Source organism: Lemur catta, chromosome 3, assembly GCF_020740605.2.
Source record: "Lemur catta isolate mLemCat1 chromosome 3, mLemCat1.pri, whole genome shotgun sequence".
NCBI classification, from domain to species: domain Eukaryota; kingdom Metazoa; phylum Chordata; class Mammalia; order Primates; family Lemuridae; genus Lemur; species Lemur catta.
Window position 1 is genome coordinate 119,454,487 of NC_059130.1, and position 21,135 is coordinate 119,475,621.

A 21,135-nucleotide genomic window follows, 5' to 3' on the forward strand; every position below is an offset into this window, starting at 1 on the left:
GCAGGAAGGCAGAGAAGCAAAGTGGAAGTTTGGGGGGATTGTGGGGTTGTAAGAGTTGGGGGTTCAGTGGGAACTGCTAGGGCTTTCTGGAAAGTGCTACCAGGCAGGCATTTGTAGAGTTTTCTGTTTTTTGGTAAAAGTATTAAAACGATTTTGTCTTCCAGAGAGAGAGGGCTTGGTTAAAAGCCACGCCTTCCCCAGTGTTGTCCTCATGGTAGCATTTCCCTCCTGCTCGGCCCTCCGCCAGCCCAGCCCATCCAGGTCTTTCCAGGGGAGTCCTTCGGCCCAGCCCTCTGCCCCACCTGTCCTCCAGGTGCCCTGGCTAGTGTGCTGGAGGCAGGGCCAGCCCAGGAATAGGGGAGAAGTTTGGCCATACATAGAAAAGCCTGCCAGTGAGCTGCCCGGCATTTGAACTCTGGGAAAGCGGGTCCCCACCTGGTCCCCACCTGGTGCAGCGTGGCTGCGGAAGCTGGGGAGGGGAGGGCTTGAGAAAGGCCACGTGCTCTGCACCGGTTCTTAGCCCAGGGCTATGGCAGGCCAGGGGCTGTGGCATGGCGTTGCCCACCTGCAGCATTCCAGGACTTTCTGTGCTACCTGCCAGTTGGGCAGCTCTTGGGGCGGTTCCTCCCCACCCCCGCCCCGGCCAGTCTAGATTTCTCCTGCCTTCTAGAAGGTCAGCAAAACAGCAAAATGACATTTCCATTTGTTTCCTTCTCTTCTTACTTTCTCTTTGCACCTTGTATTTGCTTTCCCGCCCCTGCCTGAGTTGCCCTCTCCCTTTGGCCTGGCTTCATGGTCAGAGCCTGTGGTCTAGTGCAGCAGCCCTTGGTATTCCCTGTGACTGTCCGGACTCCTCCCTTTGCTCCCTGCTCCCCAGGAGTCTTTTGATGTGAGCACACCAGATGTAAGCCAGGGTCCCCACCCACGCCTCTTTGTGTGTGCTGCGAAGGTTTTGCTTCTTCTAACCAGCTTGTGCATGTGACAAGGTATTAATGTTCTGGGACCACACATGAGCCACGTGGACGGGGAGTGAGTTGGGTACCGTGGGTCATGGAGGAGGAAGCGTCTCTGCCTCCTGCCCCTGTCTGTCTGCACAGGGCACTTCTGGCCCCGCTGGCCAACTCTCCTCACCACTTCCTGATGGCCCACGGTCCAGCAGAGCCACGGCCCTGAGCTCCTCACTGCAGGCCTGGCCATCCCAGGTCCAGGGCTGCTTCTACTGTCTAGACAGTTGTCACCTCTTGGTGATCCGCAGAGTTGGTTGAGGAAGAGAGGTCTCTGCCCACATAGGTGTCCCCAAATGTGACCAAGGGGCCAAGGCTTTCCATGGCCCACAGGCGGACCCCTCAAACAGGATGGAGGCTGGTGAGGCTGGAGCATGCTTCAGGCTCAGTTATGGGCAGCCTGGAGTCGGTTGACCGGAGGCCAGGGTACAGGCTTGGAGAGCAACTCCAGACTGAGCACCCTCCCTGGAGCCAAGAAGGGGCTAAGCCTGTGCGCCTCCTAAAGTCAGTTAACGGAAGGCAGCCGGACCAAGGTTAGACCAACAGGCCAAGTGCTAGCAGCAGGTTGGTCTCACAGGAATTCCTGGGCTTTAGATAGTCGAGCAACAGGACTGGCCCAGCTGCTTGGGAGGGGCAAGGCTGGGCTGCTCTGAGAAACGGGGCAGCTTGGAAGAGAGGGTGGGGGCTGGGCTGGCCAGGCAAGGGGCAGAGGGTGGAGGAAGCTGCAGAAAGGCCGAGGCCCGGAGACAGACAGGAGGAATAAATGGAAGTGACAGGGTCAGGCCAGACCTTTGTCCTGCAGCCTGATTAGAGAGTCTGCCCTGGATTTCTGAAACTTTGGGATGTTGTCGGACAAACTGGAGCTTAATTCTGTCAGGGCGCTGGGGAGATTAGAATTGACATCCTGGGAGCAGATTCCTGGCTGGGCAGAAATCCAGCCCCCGCTGGGAAAAACCTGTGAAAGCATGGCCAGCCCAGTGGTGGCGGTGGGGGGTGCCCGTCAGCACCAGTGGCCACTCCAGCCTTGTGGATTGGAGCCAGGAGCCTTGGGAAGGCTGGGCTGTGTCATCGGAAGGCTCAGGCCTAGTGGGAAGCACAGAGGCTCAGCAGAGCTACTTCTGCGTCTGAGTCTGGTTCTATGCCTTTTCCCAGCTGTGCTGCTTTGGGCAGAGAGCTTAAGTTTGTTGAACCTTCATTTTCGCATCTGTAAAATGGAACAAGGCTGCCTTCTGGACCCACTGAATTTTCATTTCCTTTGAAGTTGAAGGTATGACCTTGGGAAGCCAAGAGGGATGGATCAGACAGCTGCGGCAGAGCCAGGGCCTGCTGGAAGACAGTGAAAGTTCCCCTTGCTGAGTGTCCTGGCATGGGGTAGGCAGGGACTGCCAACCCAGCGGGGCTCTCCGGCTCAAGCATGTGGAAGGTTCCTACCCCTGCACTAAGTTGGTCCTTTCTACAGTCCCTTGCCCCCACCTGTCAGCCCAGCAGGAGCCTTAGAGATGGGCTTGTCCCTCTCTGAGAGCACCCAGGAAGCCCCCACCCAAATTAAGTGAGTAAGGGACACAGATGTGGGCCTGTCTTCCAGGAGGCTCCAGTCTAGGACAGCTGGCCTTGGACCCAGAGATGGGGTTGGAGGACTACAGTGAGGGCCAAGCACCATAGTCCCAAACCAGGCTGTTTCCGGAAGAACAGAGTACCCCCCTCCCCACTTCCCTCCCGACTCTAATGACTTTTAAATATTGGTAAATATTTTGGCTAATGTAGGCTCTCATGGCAGAGAGCAAAGCTGTCTGCAGTTCAGGACCTACAAATTATTTATTAAAGATCTGAGATGCGGCGCAATTATGTGGAAAGAACCCAAAAAATTAAATAAATAAGTAACAAAATAAATAAATAACAGCCCCACTGGCCTCTTGAAGGCTTGGGGAGCTGCACATGATTGCCGTCTTGATGAAATCCCCCCGGATGTAATGAGCTGATTTTCTGCTGTTAATATTGCATCTGCTGATGAAGGATTCGTTAGGATAATGGAACGAAGCTAAAATATAAATGACTCCCTGTCAAGAAGCAGCTTTTGTTTGTTGATCTCCTGACAGTTCCCGGGCCAAGGCAGGGGTTTCTGTGTGCACATGCGTTCTGGAACAGGCAGGAGGGCGGAGGTGAGGGCTTGGGGGGCTGCCCCCGGAGCCTGGCTCCCCGGTTATCCTAGGCTTTCCCTTCGAGGTGGGACTCCCTGACCTTGGGAAGCCCTAGAGCCCCGTGGGCGGGGAAGTCATCAACTTAGACCCATCTGGCGGGGAGCTGGTTGCGCTAAGATGCTGGGCAGCAGAAGTTGTCCGAGGAGCATGGTGGACAGACAGATAGGCGGGGCCAGGTGTACTGGGATCCACACGTGAGAAAAAACACTCCCTGCATGTGCTGGGAACGGTAGCCTGTGGATGCACGGTCACAGGCACTTGAGGGGGAAGTCCCAAGGAGAAGCCCCTTTACTGGAGCCACCCTGGCCTTTCCATCTCGTCTTTTCCCTCAACAATCACAGAGCACATCTTGTGGAGGCCTAGGAGCACATCGGGCAATAGTTCCCGAGGACTGGAGGGAAAGAGGACCCATTTGAAATCATGACATTTTACCTCCCCCCCCTTTTTTTAAGTTATATCATTTTATTTTATTGTGGTAAAATGCACGTCATAAAATTTACCATTTTAAAGTGTACAATCAATTCAGTGGCATTAAGTACATTTGCAGTGTTGTGCAACTGTTGCTGATATCTGGTTCCCGAATTGTAGTCATTGTTGTTTAGAGACAAGGTCTCACCATGTTGCCCAGGCTGGTCTCAAACTGCCGGCTTTAAGTGATCCTCCCACCTCAGCCTCCTGAGGAGCTGGGATTACGGGTGTGAGCCACTTTGACTGGCTTTTAGCTCCAGAGCCTTTTCATCACTCCAAACAGAAACACTGCACCCACTAGCAGTCACTCCCTGCTCTTCCCTTCCCCCCAGCCTCTGGCAACCACTAATTTGCTTTCTCTCTCTATGGATTTGCCTATTCTGGATATTTCATATTATTAGAATCATATGATTTGTGACCTTTTGTGTCTGGCATCTTTCACTCACTGTTATCCAGGTACATCTACATCGTAGCATGTATCAGAATTTCATTCTTTTTTATAGCCGAATAATATTCCATTGTATGGATATACCACATGTTGTTAATCTACTCATCAGTTGATAGACATTTGGGTTGTGTCCACCTTTTAACTACTGTGAATAGTGCTGCTATGAACATTCACATACAAATTTTTGAGTACCTATTTTCCATTCTTTGGGGTATATACCTGGGAATGGGATTGCGGGATCTCTCCTATCTTCTTAAAAGCAGGGATCTTTGGAAGCTAGTAACAGGTAATATTTATTGAGGAGTTACTATGTGCCAGACACTGTGCTAACCAGTATTTCAGTGGGTCCTCAGCAACCGCCAGAGTGGAAGCTCCATGAGGTTTGAGTCTTTGGTTTGCCACTGTTCTCTAGGTCTAGGACAAGTATCTAGCATACTTGTAAGTGCTCAAGAAATATTTACGCAATGAACTTCCTTTGAGGCAGGTACTCGTATATCCCCACTTTTTAGTCCAAGAAGCTGGGCCCCGGAGAGGTTAAGCAGCCTGTCCCACCAGATCGTGTGGTGGTTAGCAGCAGAGGCAGGATTCAAACCCGACTCTTGCCGGCTCTGTTTTTTCACGCTGTCTTGTTTTATCTTCCTTGTGCCTGGCACAGTGTCATGCGTACGGTTTGTGCTTGGTAAGTATCTGATGGTTGCTGTGGGTTTACCTGTCAGGGGGGCTGCGGATAGGCCTGGAGTAGGTGCTGTCTCTCCGTGCATCCGCCTGGTGAAATGTGCCTATGTGGGGACGGGAGGCACTGCTTTGCCACAGTGGGGCCTGAGCTGGCAGAGACTGGACTGGACACTTCTGAGCACACCACCCCCAGCACCTGGAAAAATCTTCTTGCTGCTTCCTTGGCTAGAATTACTCCTCACCTTGATTTTTAAGGCCCTTAGAGAAAAGGAGAGCAAACCAGGCCACCAACCTGGACCCTTCTTCTTGGGGAGAGGACGGACCCTGCCCAGGGAGATCTGAGGCACCTCTGTGTGGGTTGGACAGGGCCGTGGGAAATGGAGCAGTTCTTCCTCCTAAGGGGGTCTCGGGGGTGGGAGGGCATCTCTTCTCCTGGAGCCCTGAGAGAGTAAGGCAGGGCCTTGCGTTCACCACTGAAGTCCTGGCCAGGCGTGGGGACCACGCAGGGCAGCATCTGGCAGAGGACCTGGGGGCCGGAGTGGGGAAGGCCTGAGACAGAAGGGCAAGTCGGAGGCCCGAAGCCGGTGCTGAGCCAGCAAAGTCTTGGCCAGCTGCAAGGGGAGGGCCACGCTCAGGGTCTCCCTGCTTTTTAAAAATTATTACTATTAAAAACATTTCTTGAGCCAGGGCTTGGGAGAACAGGGTGGAAAAACCCCTTTCCTGCCCCCAAACTGCTAGCCTCTCCCTCTTGACCCTGTGTAGATTTTTTAGGATTCTGGCCAAACTCCAGCCAGGACTGTGTTTGGCCGAACCCCAGAGCCAATGCAGAGGCCTGCTCCGACTCCGGAGCTGGGCGGCCACCCCCACCTGTCCTCCCTGCCTCGAGGGCCGGCTCCTTTCCCCAGGCCTCTGTCCAGACCGGCACCTGCTGGACTGCGCGGCCCTGGGCCCCTCGATGTCCTGCTAACCACTGTGTAAAAGTTCCGGGCTTCCTCTGACCTTTCGTCTTGCCTGGTTATGCTGTGGACGTCCCACTGACACGCCTCCCCTGCGGTATCGGCCGCTGTGGGGGACTGCTCGGCTGCCTGCGGCCTTTCCCTCCTCAGCCCTCCTCCCCGTGGCACTTTCTATTCTCTTTCTTTCTTTCCCCCTCTGTTTCTCTCTTTCTGTCTCTGTCTCTCTCTCTCTTTCACTCTTTTAACATGGTTTTCCTAAAAAGTTTTTTAATCAATCAAATTTGAGGCAGAAAATAGGTTTTGTCACGCCTGGTCCCGGGGTAATGTGACTCTCACTCAGGCTCCTGACAGCTCCTCAATGCAGGAAGGAGGCCAAACAGAATATTTCTCCGGGAAAGTGCCCGTTTCCATGACGCTGCCCCTTGTTGTCTGTGCCGGCCCCTCTGCCGGCTGACATGGCCCCAGCCCCTGTGAAAGGGCCCGGCCAGCGAGCGGGTGCGTGTGAGGATGGGGCGGTGGGCCGGGGGGCAGGGGAAGGAGACGGCCCTGGGGGGGCAGATGGGCCACCCGACAGCTGCCCTGAGCCGCCGTGGCCTGGGGACAGTTGGGAGCAGGTAGGAGTGTGGGACGAGGAGCGGGCCTGGTGCTGCGTCGTCACAGAGCCTCTTAAACATGGAGCTGGGCAGCCGTGGCTGAGATGCTCCGAAGCCAAGTCCAGGCTGGGCGGTGGCTCTGGCCAGAGGGAACTGCAGATGGACGAGGCCCCCTCAGGTCCTGGTATGCTGGTCCCTGCGCCCTCTTCACCCTTCACTCCCTCGTCCCTCCTCTCCTGGCCTTCCCTCCGCCCTCTGGCCACAGCCACCCCCTCTCCACCATCCCTGGCTTCCTTCCTGCCCTCCCCGACCCCAGCACCTCTTGTGCCGGGGGAGCCTCGGGTCGCTGCCAGCACCCAGCCCACCGTGCCCCACGGGGAGGTCCCTGCAGGCCTTTGGGGCTTCCCCTGCAGCCCAGTTTCCCTCTTCCTCCTTCCCATCTCGGTCTTTCACTCTCTCCCCTCTCCGACTCTTCTCGCTCTTTTTTATAATTAATGATTAGTTTTAATTGGTTTGCTTAGGCAGCCTGACAGCAAATTAACAGAAGCCAGCCCAGGGCTGCCAGGCTCGGGTGAGAGCCCACTGTGCTTCGCGGCTGGCCAGGGGAAGGGATGGAGACTGCCCCGCAGTCGCACTTCCTTGGCCCGTGGGCCAGGTGAGCTCTCAGAGGGAGGGCCGGGCCTCACCTGGACAGGTGCGGCAGCCAATAAGAAGAAGGCACACATAAGGGCTCACGTTCATCAACTTTCTCTGTGTGCTTTTGTTTTTATTCTCCTCTTCACGTCCCCTTCTGTGATCTCGTAAACAAGACATTGCCCATGCCTTCAGACATGAGGGTCAGGTGAAATGTGGGCAGGGCCACTGCCTTTAGTCTGGGGCAGGGTTTGCTTTTGATATCACCCACGCTCTCCTGAGCCACGGGCCCTTGGGGTCAGCAGCTTGATGCCTCTGAGGGCAAGATCCTGCTTTTTCACATGGACAGGAGAGAGGAGGTCACAAGGCTGCAGTCACTTAGCTCAGCTGCCTGCTGACAGTTACCTGCTGTAGCCTAGAAGCCGCAGAACCCGGTTCTGTTTCTGATTTGCCATAGTCCTCTGCACAGAACCCTGAACCCTTTGGTGCTCAGTTCTCTGGTTAGAGTCCTTAGGATTAAGAACATTGGGTGAATCCTAGCACTCTGGGAGGCTGAGGCGGGTGGATCGTTTGAGCTCAGGAGTTCGAGACCAGCCTGAGTAAGAGCGAGACCCCCATCTCTACTAAAAAGTAGAAAGAAATTATCTAGACAACAATTAATTAAATAAAATTAAAAAAAATAAAAACAGAACATTGGGTGTCTGGATGGATGGTAGATGGACAGCTGACAGGGGTATGCTGGCATTTCTTAGGCACTTTCTGCCATGATCCATGAACACATTCCTTTTCTTTCTCGTCTTGGAAGGGTTTCACTTAACTTCAGCCTCCCCGAGTGCGGGGCCCTGCTGGGTTTTCCTAGCTGCTGTATCTCTCCCCTGGCCTTGCAGAGTCCTTCCTTAACTGCATCAGCTACCAGGGCCTGGGTGTGCTGACCGCTCACTTACAGGGGCCAGAACCAGACATCAGGGACAGTGAGAGACAGGAAAAGATGCCCGGAAAAGAAAAGAGAGACGAGATGAACTACTGAGTACTTGTCAGGCTCCCACTGGGGTCCTAGAATCTACCCAGTGTCCCAGATCCCACCCAAAGACAGCCTCCCTGCTCCCATCATCGCAGCCTCCTGCCCAGGGCAGGCGGGGGACAGGACCCCAGGGCGCATCCTGGTCCCCATATGCACGCATCTCTGCCCCTCCCCCTCCCTCCCACAGCCCCCGACCAACTCCTGGAAAGTTTCCTCCCCGATTGTTCTGTGTGATCAGATCTGCAAGTTGCTCTCTAAGCTTCTTGTCACATTTTGACTTAATGAAGTGCAACTGCTCAGGGATTTGGGTTCAGCGCTCCGGTCTCCCTCGCTCCCTTGTTGTCAGAAAACAGGGGTGGTTGGGGACGGCAACACCGCGCGGCAAGTCGTTATCATTCCGGTCAGTCTGTTTAACACAAAATTAAACAAAGAACTAATTAGTGCCTCATGAATTAATAAATGCACAGTTGCCAGGGAGGATGGGAGGGGAGAAAAAGGTGGTGGAAGTGAGATACTAGAGTTGTGGAGTTGGGGGGCTTTGGGGGGTTAACAGGGGGCTAGCTGGCGTGCCTCAAGAGATCTCAGGCAGGTGCATGTGAGACAGATGGGACAGTGATGGTGACGCCCCAGCCAGAGCCCTGGGCTGACTGGCCAGGACACAGGCTTTGGCAGCAAACACACCCAGCACCTGGCACCGGGGGCTGGGGGTCTCCATCCCTGGGCCTTGGCCTGCCCTGCTGGCTGTCCACCTCACTCAGCTCTCACCTCCTTGCCGGTTCCTCCCTTGTCCCTTTCTGCCTCGGCATGGCCCCCCGTCCTCTCTCCTGCCCCCATCTCCGTTGTCCCCCAGCTCTTTTCAGACCCCCAGCTTCTCACTGTCTGCATCAGATGGGCGCCAGAGGCCGAAGGGGTGGCCCTCCCAACCACTCAATGCCCACCATACCCTCAGCCCTCCCAGAGCCCTGTGTCTGGCAGGGTAGGCTCCACCCCAGCGGGCACCCTCTGCCCAGGCAGCCCAGCACAGGCGGCGAAAGCTGGCAGAGGACCGAGCCCTCCTTAAGAGGACGTGTCAAGTACAATTAGAATTATCTGTCTAAATATGTCCTGGGAACGGGAGAGCGGGCGGTGGGACTGGGTGGCATTCCGGGAGCCCTGTACAAGGTCACCTCCTCTCCCACAATCCCCCCAATCTGATTTGGGGATTACATAGCCTAAGGAAACTGGTGTTATTCCTCTTGCATCACTGATAAGCCACAAGTGAGGGAGAGGGGAGGAAAAACTTAACGAACAGAAAACCCTCCCGGAGCATAAGTGGAGTTCTGAGGCCTGGGGGACAGGGCCTGGCCTGGTCAGCAGGCAGAGGGCTCCTTGGGTTTTCTCTCCACACGTGGGGTCTGTCCCGTTTGAGTCTGGTTCCCCAAACTCATGCTCTGGGCAGGAGGGCCCGAGCCTGGCAAGCTGGGCGAGGTTGAGTGCTGGGTAAAGACACTCTACATTGTTGGGCCATTTTCCTTCTCCCCAGGTGGCCCCCAGTGTGGGTGCTTGTGACACATCGGTAGGACCCCAGGGTGGAAGCCTGTTCCTGTGGGCTGAGGCTTCTCAGTGCCTTGGCCCCAGGTCCACCCTTGCCCCTCTGTCACCTACTTGCTATAGACAATACCTTGGCATCAGTCGTTTTTATTTTCAGGGCCAGAGGATGTGAGTAAAGGACTGGTTACTGCTGTGTTCTCTCACCGTCCCCAGGCCTCCCTGCACAGCCACCACAGCTCCATGGAAGTGTAGACCTCGTAACCAGCAACCTCCCACCCCAAGGGCCCGTTCTGCCTCCATGGAGGAGTGTGCATAGCACGGCCTAACTTTTCTCTGTTTGGTTGGGGGTGTCCTGAGAACCATATGTCCCCTGCAGTCAGCTCCTACCATTTTTTGAATTGGTTCAAACTTTGGTTGACATATCTCAAATGGGCCCAAATCAGAGCCCACTCAGCAGGTGTCAATTTCTGACCCTCTTGGCTGGCCCTGGAACATCAGCCCCTCAGCCCATAGGGTGGCAGGGAGCCCTTGGGTGCAGGGAGGGATGGAAAACACACCGGGGAGTTGCAGGCTTGGAGAAGCTAACCAGGCTCCTCTCTCTCCCACCCCAGGATGAAGTGACGCCCCCAGCTGCATTCGAGGAGCCTCTAGGACCCTGATACAAGGTAAGGCCTGAGCCCCCCCCCATCCTAGTGTCCTTTCCCTTACTTGTGACCACTTGTCTAATGCACGTGTCTCCCTGGGCTGGGTTGAGTCCTGCCCAGCACCCAAGGAGAGATGGGAAGGTGGAGATAGAGAATTAATGGTGAGCCACTCTGTCCATTTGAACCTGGCAGGGAAAGGTGGCCCCAGTAGGAGTGTCTCCATTTGGCTCTTAGGCTGGAAATGGTCTGGGGACTCATGGATTGCAGGAATGTGCTTTGGGCAAGGAATGTGCTCGAGGCAACTTGGGGCAACGGGGCATCTGTGGTGGCCGGGCTCGGGCTGCCCCATGGTCCCATGCCTACCCTCAGCAGCGCTGTTGCCCACTGGGGCAGCTGCTACTAGCTCTGCCGGGAGAACCGCATGGACTTGCAAGCCTTAGAACTCCAGCCTCTCTTCTCAGAGGCTGTGCGGAAGAGAGAAGGCTGCCGCGTCCTGCTCTTCCCCAGGCCAGGGCTTGCTGGACGCTGGGCACACGCGGCTGCCCTGGCCCTGCCCAGCCTTCACAGGCTGTCTCAGTCCCCCAGGTGGTGGTGTGAGGAACCGCGGGGCCACCGGGCCTCGGCCCCAGGCAGTGCCGTGTCAGAGGTGACCGGTGGAACGCCAGTGTTATGTAAATAGCGGGGCCTGCCCGGCGGGCGAGCTGGCTGGCTGCAGCCATCCATCATCCCGCTCCGCGGGGCGGGGGACAGACACGGCACCGTGCGCCTGGCTCCAAACCTGTTTGTTTTCCCTTTGTCTCTCGAGTTTCGGGCCGGCTGCGACCAACCGGCTCAGGGTTTTGTCCCACTGGCCCCCTCCCCCCGGAGGACGGGGAAGGGAGGAGATTTGCCGGGCTCCCACAGCGGCATCCCTTTCGGACTTCAAAGGCTCCCCCAGCATTGTCTGCGCTGGCGGGCAGTGGCCCTGAAAACGTGATCAGAGGCGGCCGGTGTAGGGCAGGCCAGGCCTGCGCCCTGCACTCTCGCTGGGGCCCGTGGATTCCTCCCTTTGCCGCCAGCACCACCCTGGTTACAGCTCTGCTCCCGAGTCCTCTCTCAGTCCTTCCTCCCCACTGGTGCCCCTGCTTGCTCCCTTCTGGCCACAACCGTCCTTCTTTCTTGGCCACGGCCTCGCTCTTCTCTGACGCAGAACCCTACCATGGCAAGAGCTGTGTGCCCACCCTTCACTCCATCCATGAGAACCTGAAGCCACAGGGAAGGCTTCTCGCGATGCTGGGAGCTGGGACTGTTTCCTGGATATCCACTTCCCGTGCCACGGCTTGTTCTCTTTCCCTTTTTCTCCACCATCTGCTCATAGTGAGAACCTTGCTTCCTCTTGAGACCTGTGCCCCTGAAGGTCCAGGCTGGATACCTTCTGTCCCTAGGCAGCAGAATGGAGCCAGGCATCCCGGGTCCTGAAAGTCATTCCCAGGTGCTTCCATTCTCTGGAGCAGGGCTTGGCAAAATACAGCATGTGGGCCACATCTGGCCCACAGCCCACTTTTATAAATAAAGTTTTATTGGAACACAGCCATGCCCATTTGTTTGCATATTGTCCCTGGCTGCTTTTATTCCTCAGTGGCAGAGTTGAGTGGCTACAACAGAGACTGTTTGGCCCACAAAGCCTAAAATATTTACTACCTGACACTTTACAGGAAAGTTCTCTGGCCCCTGCTCTGGAGGTTCTGGTTTCTGCATTCTGCTCGTTCTTGCTCTTGCTCTCTCTCTTTCTTGTTAATGGTAAATATGCACAACATGAAATTTGCCATTGTAACCACACTTTAGTGTACGGTTCTCTGACATTAAGTGCATTTGTGGTGTGATACAGCCGTCATCCTGCCCTGTGCGCTTGTCTTCCGTGGGGTTGCTCGGAGGGGCCCAGGCATTTGTCTGGGAGCCCTGTGCAGGCGGGCTACCGCTCTGGTCTGTTTGGGGAGCACCTCTCCCTACTCTCAGTCCCACCTACCTAGAAGTCTCGGCTCTTTCTCTCCTGCCCCTGGCATCCCAGGAGCCCTATGTTTGCTCTCCCCTGTAGCCTTTAGCAAGTTCTGTCACCTCAGAGCCACAGTTTTCACTTTTGTCAGGTGAGAATATCTGCTGTGCAGGGTTGTTTGGACAAGGCTGTGAGTTGTTGTGGCTAAAAGCGGCCAGCCCAGTACCTGACAGGTAGTTGGTGCTCATGTTCCCCCTCCCTCCCGGAGCCTGGGTCTCCACCTGTAGGGGCAACAGCCATCCCTGGGCAGGTTCTGTGAAGCCCCCCACTCTCTGCCCTGGGGACCTCTGAGTCTGACCCCTTAGAGAAGGTGAGGCTCCAAGTCTAGTGAGTGCCTTGGAGGTAAAGTGCCCCATGGGAAGTGGACGGGCAGTCCTGGGTCTTCCACTTCTGCTGCAGGGCCCTGGGGAGTGGCATGACCCCTCTGAGCACCAGTTTCTCCATCTGTAGAATAGGGGACCCTGCCTACCATGCAGGCTTGTGGCAAGGAGGACCCTGGATGCTCTGGGGGACAGCTGTGAAGGCTGTATTGGTGGGTGCTGCTGAGAGTGAAGTAGACAAGGGAAGCGTGGGGTCTGAGTGAGAGCACGTTGGGGTGGGAGGGAGCCAGGCTGTATTCCCAGCTGAGAAGGCCCGGAGGTTACACAGTGAGTACTTGCTCTGTCCAGGGTCAGGGACCAAGGCTGCTCTGGCACAGTTGCACCTCTGTGGGCTAATGTGGGAATCGGGCTCCAAGCCCGAGAGGAAGGGCTGGCAGGGAGGGGTCGAGGAGAAGGGAGCTGTCCTGCAGCCGGAAGCCTGCGATGGGAGCTGCCCTGCACAGTTTGCCGGCCACCCTCTCCTGCTGTGTCTGCGGCTCTGTCTCTTGCTGTCCTCTTTTCACGGGCTCCTCAGGCTTTTGTATGTCTCTGTTTCCCCCTCCAAGCCTTCTCTCTGCATCCCACTAGTTTCTCTTCCTCCTCGCCTTCCCACCACCCATAACCCCCCCAGCCCCATGGCTTACTCTCTCTCCCCCTCTCCCTCTCTCTCTCCTTTTCATCTACTCGGAAGGCTTTACTTTACTTCCTTGTCACCCTAATTGATTGCATTAACCTTTCAGCGTATTGGATTTCCCCGGCATCGTGCAGAGAGCCCTGTGCAATATGCTTATAATCTAAGCCATAATGGACAGTTTGCAGTCAACAAGCCCCTTCTCCCATCAGCCCCGTTGACATCTCTCTTGCCCAGGCCACCAAGGCCACTTCCCTCACTGGCAGGGGTGTGTCAGTGGAATAGGGCTGGGCGGATGCGGGCACGAGCTTGGACCCACTGATGGATCTCCCCGCCTCTCTTCTCCTGCTGGCTCTGCCTCCTGGCATTGCCTTTTCCAAGCTCCCTGGCCCAGGTCCTTGCCAGGCCCTTGGTCTTTGTGAGTCCTCTTGGCTTGGCTTTCTGCTCCTGGGACTCTGCCTGATGTGTGGCTGATGGGGCTAGTGTGGATTAAGAGAGCCCTGTATTCCACCCAGATGGTTCTCAGACCAAACTGTCCCTCCTTCACTTGCCCGGTGGGCTTTGGGGAAAGATGGTGAGGACCACTTCAGAGGTGGATGGTGGCTGCGAGCAGGAGTGTGAGATCTCTGGCCTTGACTGGCCCCTGAGCCAATGGGAGGCCTCGGTGGACCTTCTGGAAGCTGCGCCCACTCGTGGGAAGTGGGAGGAGCACGGGAGAGACAGAAAGAAGGGGATGTGCTGAATCCAAGGGATGAAGGAGATGAAGACCCTGCAGGGCTGGCCGTGGGCGAGCAAGGCAGCAGTAGCGAGGAAGCAGGCACTGGGACGCCTGGGTCCGGCCCTGTCCCCATGCTAGTCTCACAACTCCTCTCCCTCGTCAAAGGAAGAGACATGGCACAGACAGCAGGGCGGGAAGCCCAAGAGAAGCCTCCGCAGGCGGGATGGCGGGGCCTGACAGGAGACTGGCGGGGCAGGCGGAGGAACTGAGGCCTGGCCTCTCAGGCTGGCGGGAGTGGGCTGCCACAGGTCGCTTCCTGGACGGGCACCTGCTGGTCCAGCGGGAGGCACAGCAGCCAGCCCCCGCCAGCTGCTTGCGCCTGGGGGCTCAGCCCTGGGCCCAAGTCCTGGCCCCCGTTGGTCCTGGCTGGGCTGAGAGCCCTCAGACCAGCAGCCTAATCGGCCGCGTCTTCATTCACGACAGGATGGGATGTCAGGTTGAATACATTAGTGTCAGGCTGAGGAGCAGGCGGAAGCTCCCATTAGCCCTGGTGGTACTTCCTCTCTCCCCACCCCTTGTCCGTCATCTTCTCCTCTGCCCACCCCACCTCCTCCCATCACTCCATCACTCCAAAGGGCAAGCTTTGGCAAGAGGGGGCCAGACCTAGGTCCTTCCTATCGTCTCCCAAGCATTTTGGGGGTGGGCAGAGGGCACAGCAGGGAGAAGTCACGCAGTGAATTAGAGTTTGTGATTGTCAGCATCAGGAGAAGCCAAATAACCCTGTAACTAGTATGAAGGTGAATTCACGGTCTGCTGCACATGGAGAATGTGAGTGTCTGTGAGACAGGGAGAGTGTGAGGCACGGGAGTGCGCCAGCCACGGTGGGCAGCCGCCTCTCCAGGGACGCGCGGGAGGCGGGAGGAGGGCCGTGCGCTCGCGTCCCTGCCAGGCCGCAGCTGCCCAGGAGCCCCGACCCAGCACCTGAGGTAGCTCAGCTGCTTGCCAGCCTGCCGGCCCTGGCACCAGGGACCCAGGTAGACATTTGTAAGCACCAGCAGTATACATTTATGGACACCAGCCCAGGCCTTGGGATGCCAGCCGACCTGCCCAGATCCATATTAATAGCTAATCCTTATTGAGCACTTCCCGTGTGCCAGGCTGTGTACTGTGTCCTTACGACAACTCTGTGTAATAAGTGCTATTATTATTCCCCCATTTCCCCACTTTTTATAGCCACTTTATTGAGATATAATTCATATAGCATAAAATTCACCCTTTTAAAATGTGTAACTCGGTGGTTTTCAGTATATTCACAAGGTTGTGCAGCCATCACCACTATCTAATTTTAGAACACTTCATCTCCCCCAGAAGAAAAACCCTGTGCTCATTAGCAGTCACTCTCCACCCCATCATCCGCAGGCCTAGGCTAACACTAATTATTCCCTTAAGATGCTGAGAAAATGGAGGCTCAGAGAGGGTCAGTGACTTGGTTAAGGTTGCACAGCTAGTGGATGATGGAGCTGGGGTTTGGACCTAGGCAATGGGACTCAGAGCCAGTGTTCCATAAGAGATTGCTTGATGGCCTGGCTGCCTCACCCCCTCACCCCAAGACTTACACACATGCCCTACCACGTGTTTCTGACAGTTTGGGCTCAGGTGTGTACATGCACCATCCAAACACGTAGGCCCAGGCAGTGACATGCGTCTCTCCTCTCCCCAGGTACACTTGCAACTCCACACAGGAAAGCCTGTCAACCCCCTCATAGACACAGCCAAGCTCCCCTTCCCGCGACCCCTCCCTTGGCTCCTCTTGCCCAGCTGTGCTCTTAGAAGGGAGGCTTAGCAGGGGAACCAGCAACAGCAGGGTGGCTGAAATGGCCAGTAAGCCCTGAGTGGTTTTGGAGCTTTAAAATGAGAAATCCTCATATCTCCTGTAACTGATAATTGTAACTGAAATAAAATGTCAACCCAACATTCCAGAACACGTCCCCGCCCGGGCCAGGGCCACAGGCTGGGCCATGCTCACGCGGGCAACCCCACGAGCCCAGTTCACACTCTCCGGCTTCCCTTGGGCCTCTCTCTTGCGCTGTCCTTTGCTTCTGGTCTGTTTCTTCTTCCCTTTTTCTTCCCATCCACCCCTCTCTTCTCTGACATTCCATGGTCCCACCCCAAAACTTAAAAAAACAAAAACCAAAAACCAAAGTTTTTGTGGCCCTGCTCTTGCATTTGTAAAATTTGGGAATTAATGTGAAACTGTCACTGCTTCTGATAAGAGATAAATACAAGGGCAAGAGACAAAGGGAAAGGTAGAAGAGAGAGAGAATGAGAATGAGTCTGTTGGATTTGGTTTGGGGTTTTTTCCTCCTTCTTCTCTCGCCCTCCGAAGCGGAGGATCCGGCTGGGCCAGTTTGGATATTTATTAAGAAAAAGCCAAAGATAATTAACTTTTTTGTTTTTGTTTTGTTTGCGGGTGCCTCCCCTGCTGGCACTCCTGACTGCCTGGCAAATTAAACCTGCTCCTGCTCCCTGGGTGCTGGGCTGCCGGCAAGTCTGTTGCTTGCCAGGGCCATCCGCTGCCCACCCAACCACCTGCCTTGGCTTTCAGACCTTGGGTCACCTTATGCCACCACTGATGCCACCTCCCCAGGCTCTACTGACTCTGGTAGAACAGGGTAAGTGGTATGTGGTGGGTTGGGAGAGGAGGGCCTACTTTGGGGTTGTGGCCAGCACTTCCATAAAAGGAAATGGGGGGAAAGCTTGAGCCTCTCCCATAGGACAAGGGTGTTCCATCTGACCGGTTCAGAGCTATTGACTTCCCACGAGAGGGTAAGGGGAACAGAGAATGAGTTGGAAGTACAGGGAGAGGCCAGGTTTGGGTCATGTCAATTCCCAGTTCTTCTCCCAAGAAGCTGGTACACTGCTAGGACCCGAGGCCCCTGAGAGTGCCCTGGACAAGACTGCAGGCCATGGAACTATCATGTGATATCTGTCCACTCTCGACACCGGGCTCCCTCCTGCTGCCACCTCCGACCTGGCCCAGGCTATCAAGGTCTCAGCAGGGTGGTTACAGAGCCGGTGCTTGGATAAAAAGCTGGCTGTCTCTGGTCTGCTCTCCTGGAACCACACAGAGCCCAGAGGCCAAGCTGTGACCTGAGCCTGAGCCCAGTCCACAGGCCAAGAAGGTGGTACCAAGAGTTAGAGACTTCCAGGTGGGGCACAGAGCAGAGGGCTTCTCAGGATCCAGGACAGCCAAAGGCAGGAAGGCCCTTGAGGTGGAGCCAACTGAGGCTGGGGGTGTGGTTCACCCCCTTGTTAAACTAGTCTGCCTCAGCCCCTCCCCTGCCAGGGCCATCCTCTGCCCCTGGCTTCGTCCCCACTTGGGCAAGTAGGCAGCGATTGTGAGGTCCCTCCAGGTGGGGAACCTGACTTGAAGCTGGGCACAGAGAGGAGGGCATTTTTCAAGGATTTTGCTGGCCCTTTTTTTTTCTCTGAAATATAAGGATGTGCAATTTTTTTGGTTTCAATTTAGCATTGGAGAATTTTATAATTTAGTAATTAAAATCTCTGATAGGCTTTAGAAATTGCGGCTAATTGAATTTAATGGGAAGATGATTTTCAATTTTATTTGATTACCGGGACCCCTGGCATCGGTATTTATGGGAAAAAAATGGGAAATGTGCTGTGTGGGCTAAGATGGCATAATTGAATTAGGGATAATCGGATTTCTCCGTCATGAATTTCACTATAATTTTCCTATAATTTTCCATTAGATATCTAGTTTACAAATATTCACAAAGAAATGAAGCTCTTTCGGAATGGAGATTGCTGGCTAACAGGATTACAGGGCCGAGCGTGCGGCTGTGCCAGCCCCTATCCTGCCATAATGCAATCCCCGTGTCTGCCTTACACTTAGCGTGGCCCTCGCCTCACCACCCACTCTGCTGCTCCTCTCTCCCCTTTGTTTCCTTTTCATCCTTGTTTCCCCTCTGCCCTGACACCCACCTCTCCACGGCCCACGACCTCCTGTGCCTGTGGCCGTGCCACGGTGCCTCGGCTGGGCCTCCCACAGCCCCTGCGCTTCCTGTCCACTTCGTGCGCTCACTGCTCTCTCCAGCACCCCCGCTCCATCGGCCTGGGGACTGCACTCACACGCAAACACATGGACTCCCTCGCAGGTGCAAACATGCTTGTTCACATGCACACGAAGTCCTTTGGCCAAGGCTTCTGTGCCCTGGCTCAGTCGCTTCAGATGGAACCAGTTTATTGGGATCCTGGGGTGGGGTGCAGGAACAAAAGGAGCTTTGTTCAAGTTTATGTGGAAGTTACAAATTCAAAAGGAGAGCAGATAAAGCATGAGATACCTGGTGTGTAAACAGGCTGGTGAGTGAGAAGGCCCCGGGCTCAGGAGGGAGAGAGAATGAGTGGGCAATCTGGGGGTGCGGGGGGAACAGGAGCCAACAATGGCAGCTTGACTCAAGGAGCAGACGGCTTTCCGTGGTACTGACATGGGGTGCCTGGGCGGTGGGGTTGCTGTGTAGGTTTCCAGTCTTCTTTTTCTCTTGGGGGTGCGGTGTCTCAGGAGGAGCTGGAGGCTCTGGGCCAGGGCCTTGAGACGAGGAGAAACTGTGGCATTGGGCTTTCTAGACCTCGAGTCCTAGGCATGAATGTCCTCACTGCGGCTGGCCTCAGGATCTCAGGTGTCACCACATCAGTGTCCTCAAGGCAAAAATGGGCTGTAGCCTCAAGAGATGCCTAAGTGCTTGGCCTCTCCCCTTGGTATGAGCATACACACTCAGAGAGAGACAGAGAAATCTGGGGTCCCCTCCATTACACAGCCTGGGACTCGTGCCCCACAACCTCAAGACCTGAGCCTTCTTCTCAGACCTCCTTACATCCTAACAGGCCACGTTAGCCTGTTTCTGTGGTTTTCTGACATGTTCTCCACCAAAGGCCCTTTGCTCTCGGGCAGGACCTACTCAGCCTGCAGTGGCCGATGGTGGCCACTGACTTGTCAGAGCAGATGCTGTCCAGGCAGCCCTTGCCTTCCTCCACTGCTGGCTGCCTTCCTCCCAGCTCTCTCCAGTCCTACCCCTCTGGCCATTCCTCTCCAGCCATTGTCCACCAGAGGCCCCAGATTTATTGGGTGGCCAGTCCAGGTGGCCTTGCCTAGGTAACTGGAGGGAAGACGCTTTCCTTTCCCCCTCTATGCCATCCTCGGGGGTCAGTCCATGACCGCCATCAGCAGAAGCCCAGAGGACATTCAGAGCAGGCCAGAGGCTGTAGGCTCCCTCTACACCTGGTTGCCCAGACAGGAAAGCAGAGACTCAGGATTGGGGTGTGGGCCTGTTACAAGCCAGAGCTACAAGGGGGCAGAATCTGTGCTTTGGGGAGTCGCGGGCAGCAGCACCCAGAGGTGTGTATGGGCCCCAGAGCATTCTGGACACAGATGCCCTCTGAGATCGTGTGTGGGGAGCAGAGGCACGTGGCCTTCTCTCCTGGATGCCCTGTGCCCTGGCAGTCACACTCCCAGGCCTAAACTTTGGGTAGGTCTGTTTAGGGTTGTAGGGCCAGGGGAAGCTCAGTAAAGTTTCTGGGACTCCCTAGATGCTGTTCCCATGTAGGGATAGGAACAGGCCTAAAGCGAGGGTTGTGCGACAGGCAGCAAAGGGAGTTGCCAAGAAGGGTGGTCAAACAGAGGAGGGATGCTAAAGTCCCTGTAAGGCCATTTAGAACTGTTGGGTGATCAGAAAAAAGAAGAAAAATATCAGGAAAGTAGGAGAAAGAGTAGATTGTTAACTCCCTGATGTCATTGCCCCAAGGCCTCCCTGGGCCCCTCCCTTTGCAAAATAGAAATATTGCAAAAATAGGCCAGCACCATTTTGCTGAATGCTGTCCAAAGACCAGGGAGAGCCTGGGCCCTGTTCCACCGCCGTCGTCTGAAGGCAGCGCGGCCCCTCCAGAAATGGGAGAGCTGGGAGAGCCCGGGGAAGGCAGCAGGATGGGCGAAGAAGGGACAGGGAATGAGAGCCAGTGACAGCGTGAGCCACTCTCGCCTTAGCAGAGCTGCCCCAGATCCTGCTCATCCTGCCACCTCTGTCCTTGAGCCCCTCCAGGCCTAGTAGATAACTTGAGTCACCAACATTTACAGACTCTCAACACATATGGCTGCAGCAGGGACCAGGGCCTGAATGGGGCCGTGGTGGAGCGACCCACCAAACTGCTTTCTCTGGGAGAGGAGGAGGAGCAAGGAGAACACCCAGGGCCTGGTCCAGCCAGGAGCCGGCAGGAAATGGGGCCTGACCCCCGGGCACAGGGGGAGCAGGTAGAGGGAGGCACTTTGGTTGAGGGGTGCATGTGCTCTCTGCTGGGGCCCTCCCGGGAGCTGGGGCCGGAGGGACCTGATGGCCGGGTCCGCGGTGGGGGCTCTGAGGGAGGAAGGGGCGCCGGCCCCAGTCGCGTCTGGCTGCGGGGCTGGTGGCCCAGCTTCCAGGGAAGAGGAGAAAGGCTGGGAGTCCCGGGAGACGCACAGTAGGTGGGCAGAGGTGGGCACATTTTAAGGGCAAAACCGAAGCAAAGCGTCAGAAACCCCAGTGTGTGTCCCAACAGGCACTCCTCGGAGCCCGGGAACGCAGGGGCTGACGCGCGTCTTTGCCAACCGCTCTGGGACTCCTCTTCCTCAAACTCAAAAAGGCACCACAACAAAATCTAGGAACCCGGCTATGAGGGGAAACAAAATCGCTCTGATAGCCGAGGTGCCCCAGCCCCGCAGGGAGCGCGAAAGGGAGCACGAGAGCGCGCGGCCGGCGGGCACGGCCCCGAGGCGCTTCACACCTGCGCCCGCCCGCGCGGAAAAGTTTACGCGGCCGCGCGCGGCGGCCGTCGCTCGCGCTCGCGGGCCCGGAGCGGCTGAAGGGAGCGTGCGAGCGCGCGGCCGCCGGCGGCCGGTGAGAGTCGGCGCGTGTGCGCGAGCGCCGTGCCCGCGCCCCGCTCCGGCCGCGCGCGTGGAGTCCCCGCCTCCCTCCTCCTGAAGGCAGAGGTTTGGGGAATCACGGAGCCAATAAGGCCGTCCGCCCGCCCGAGCCGGTGCGCGCGAGCGCGAGGGAGGAAGGGAGCGCGCGGCGGCGCGGGCGAGCGCGAGCCCATTCACTTGAGCACCCGGCCGGCGGGCGGGCGGCGGCGGCGGCGGCGGCGGCGGCGGCGGCGGGGGCGCGCGGGCGGGCGGGCG

At 56.4% G+C, this 21,135-nt stretch overlaps 1 protein-coding gene across 2 annotated transcripts in view; it reads left to right on the forward strand.

Moving 5' to 3' along the window:
* The window catches only part of CASZ1 (castor zinc finger 1), a 145,750-nt gene that overhangs the window by 69,994 nt on the left and 54,621 nt on the right, over positions 1–21,135 (forward strand). The window contains exon 3 of one of the 2 annotated variants that reach the window (XM_045546163.1): positions 10,138–10,191. Coding sequence is in view for 1 of the 2 variants with exons in the window: in XM_045546161.1 (XP_045402117.1) it covers positions 16,531–16,582 (52 nt within the window). In the remaining variant the exon portion in view is untranslated. Of the gene's footprint in view, positions 1–10,137; positions 10,192–16,407; positions 16,583–21,135 lie in introns of those variants that run through there. The other variant, XM_045546161.1, reaches the window with a different exon arrangement.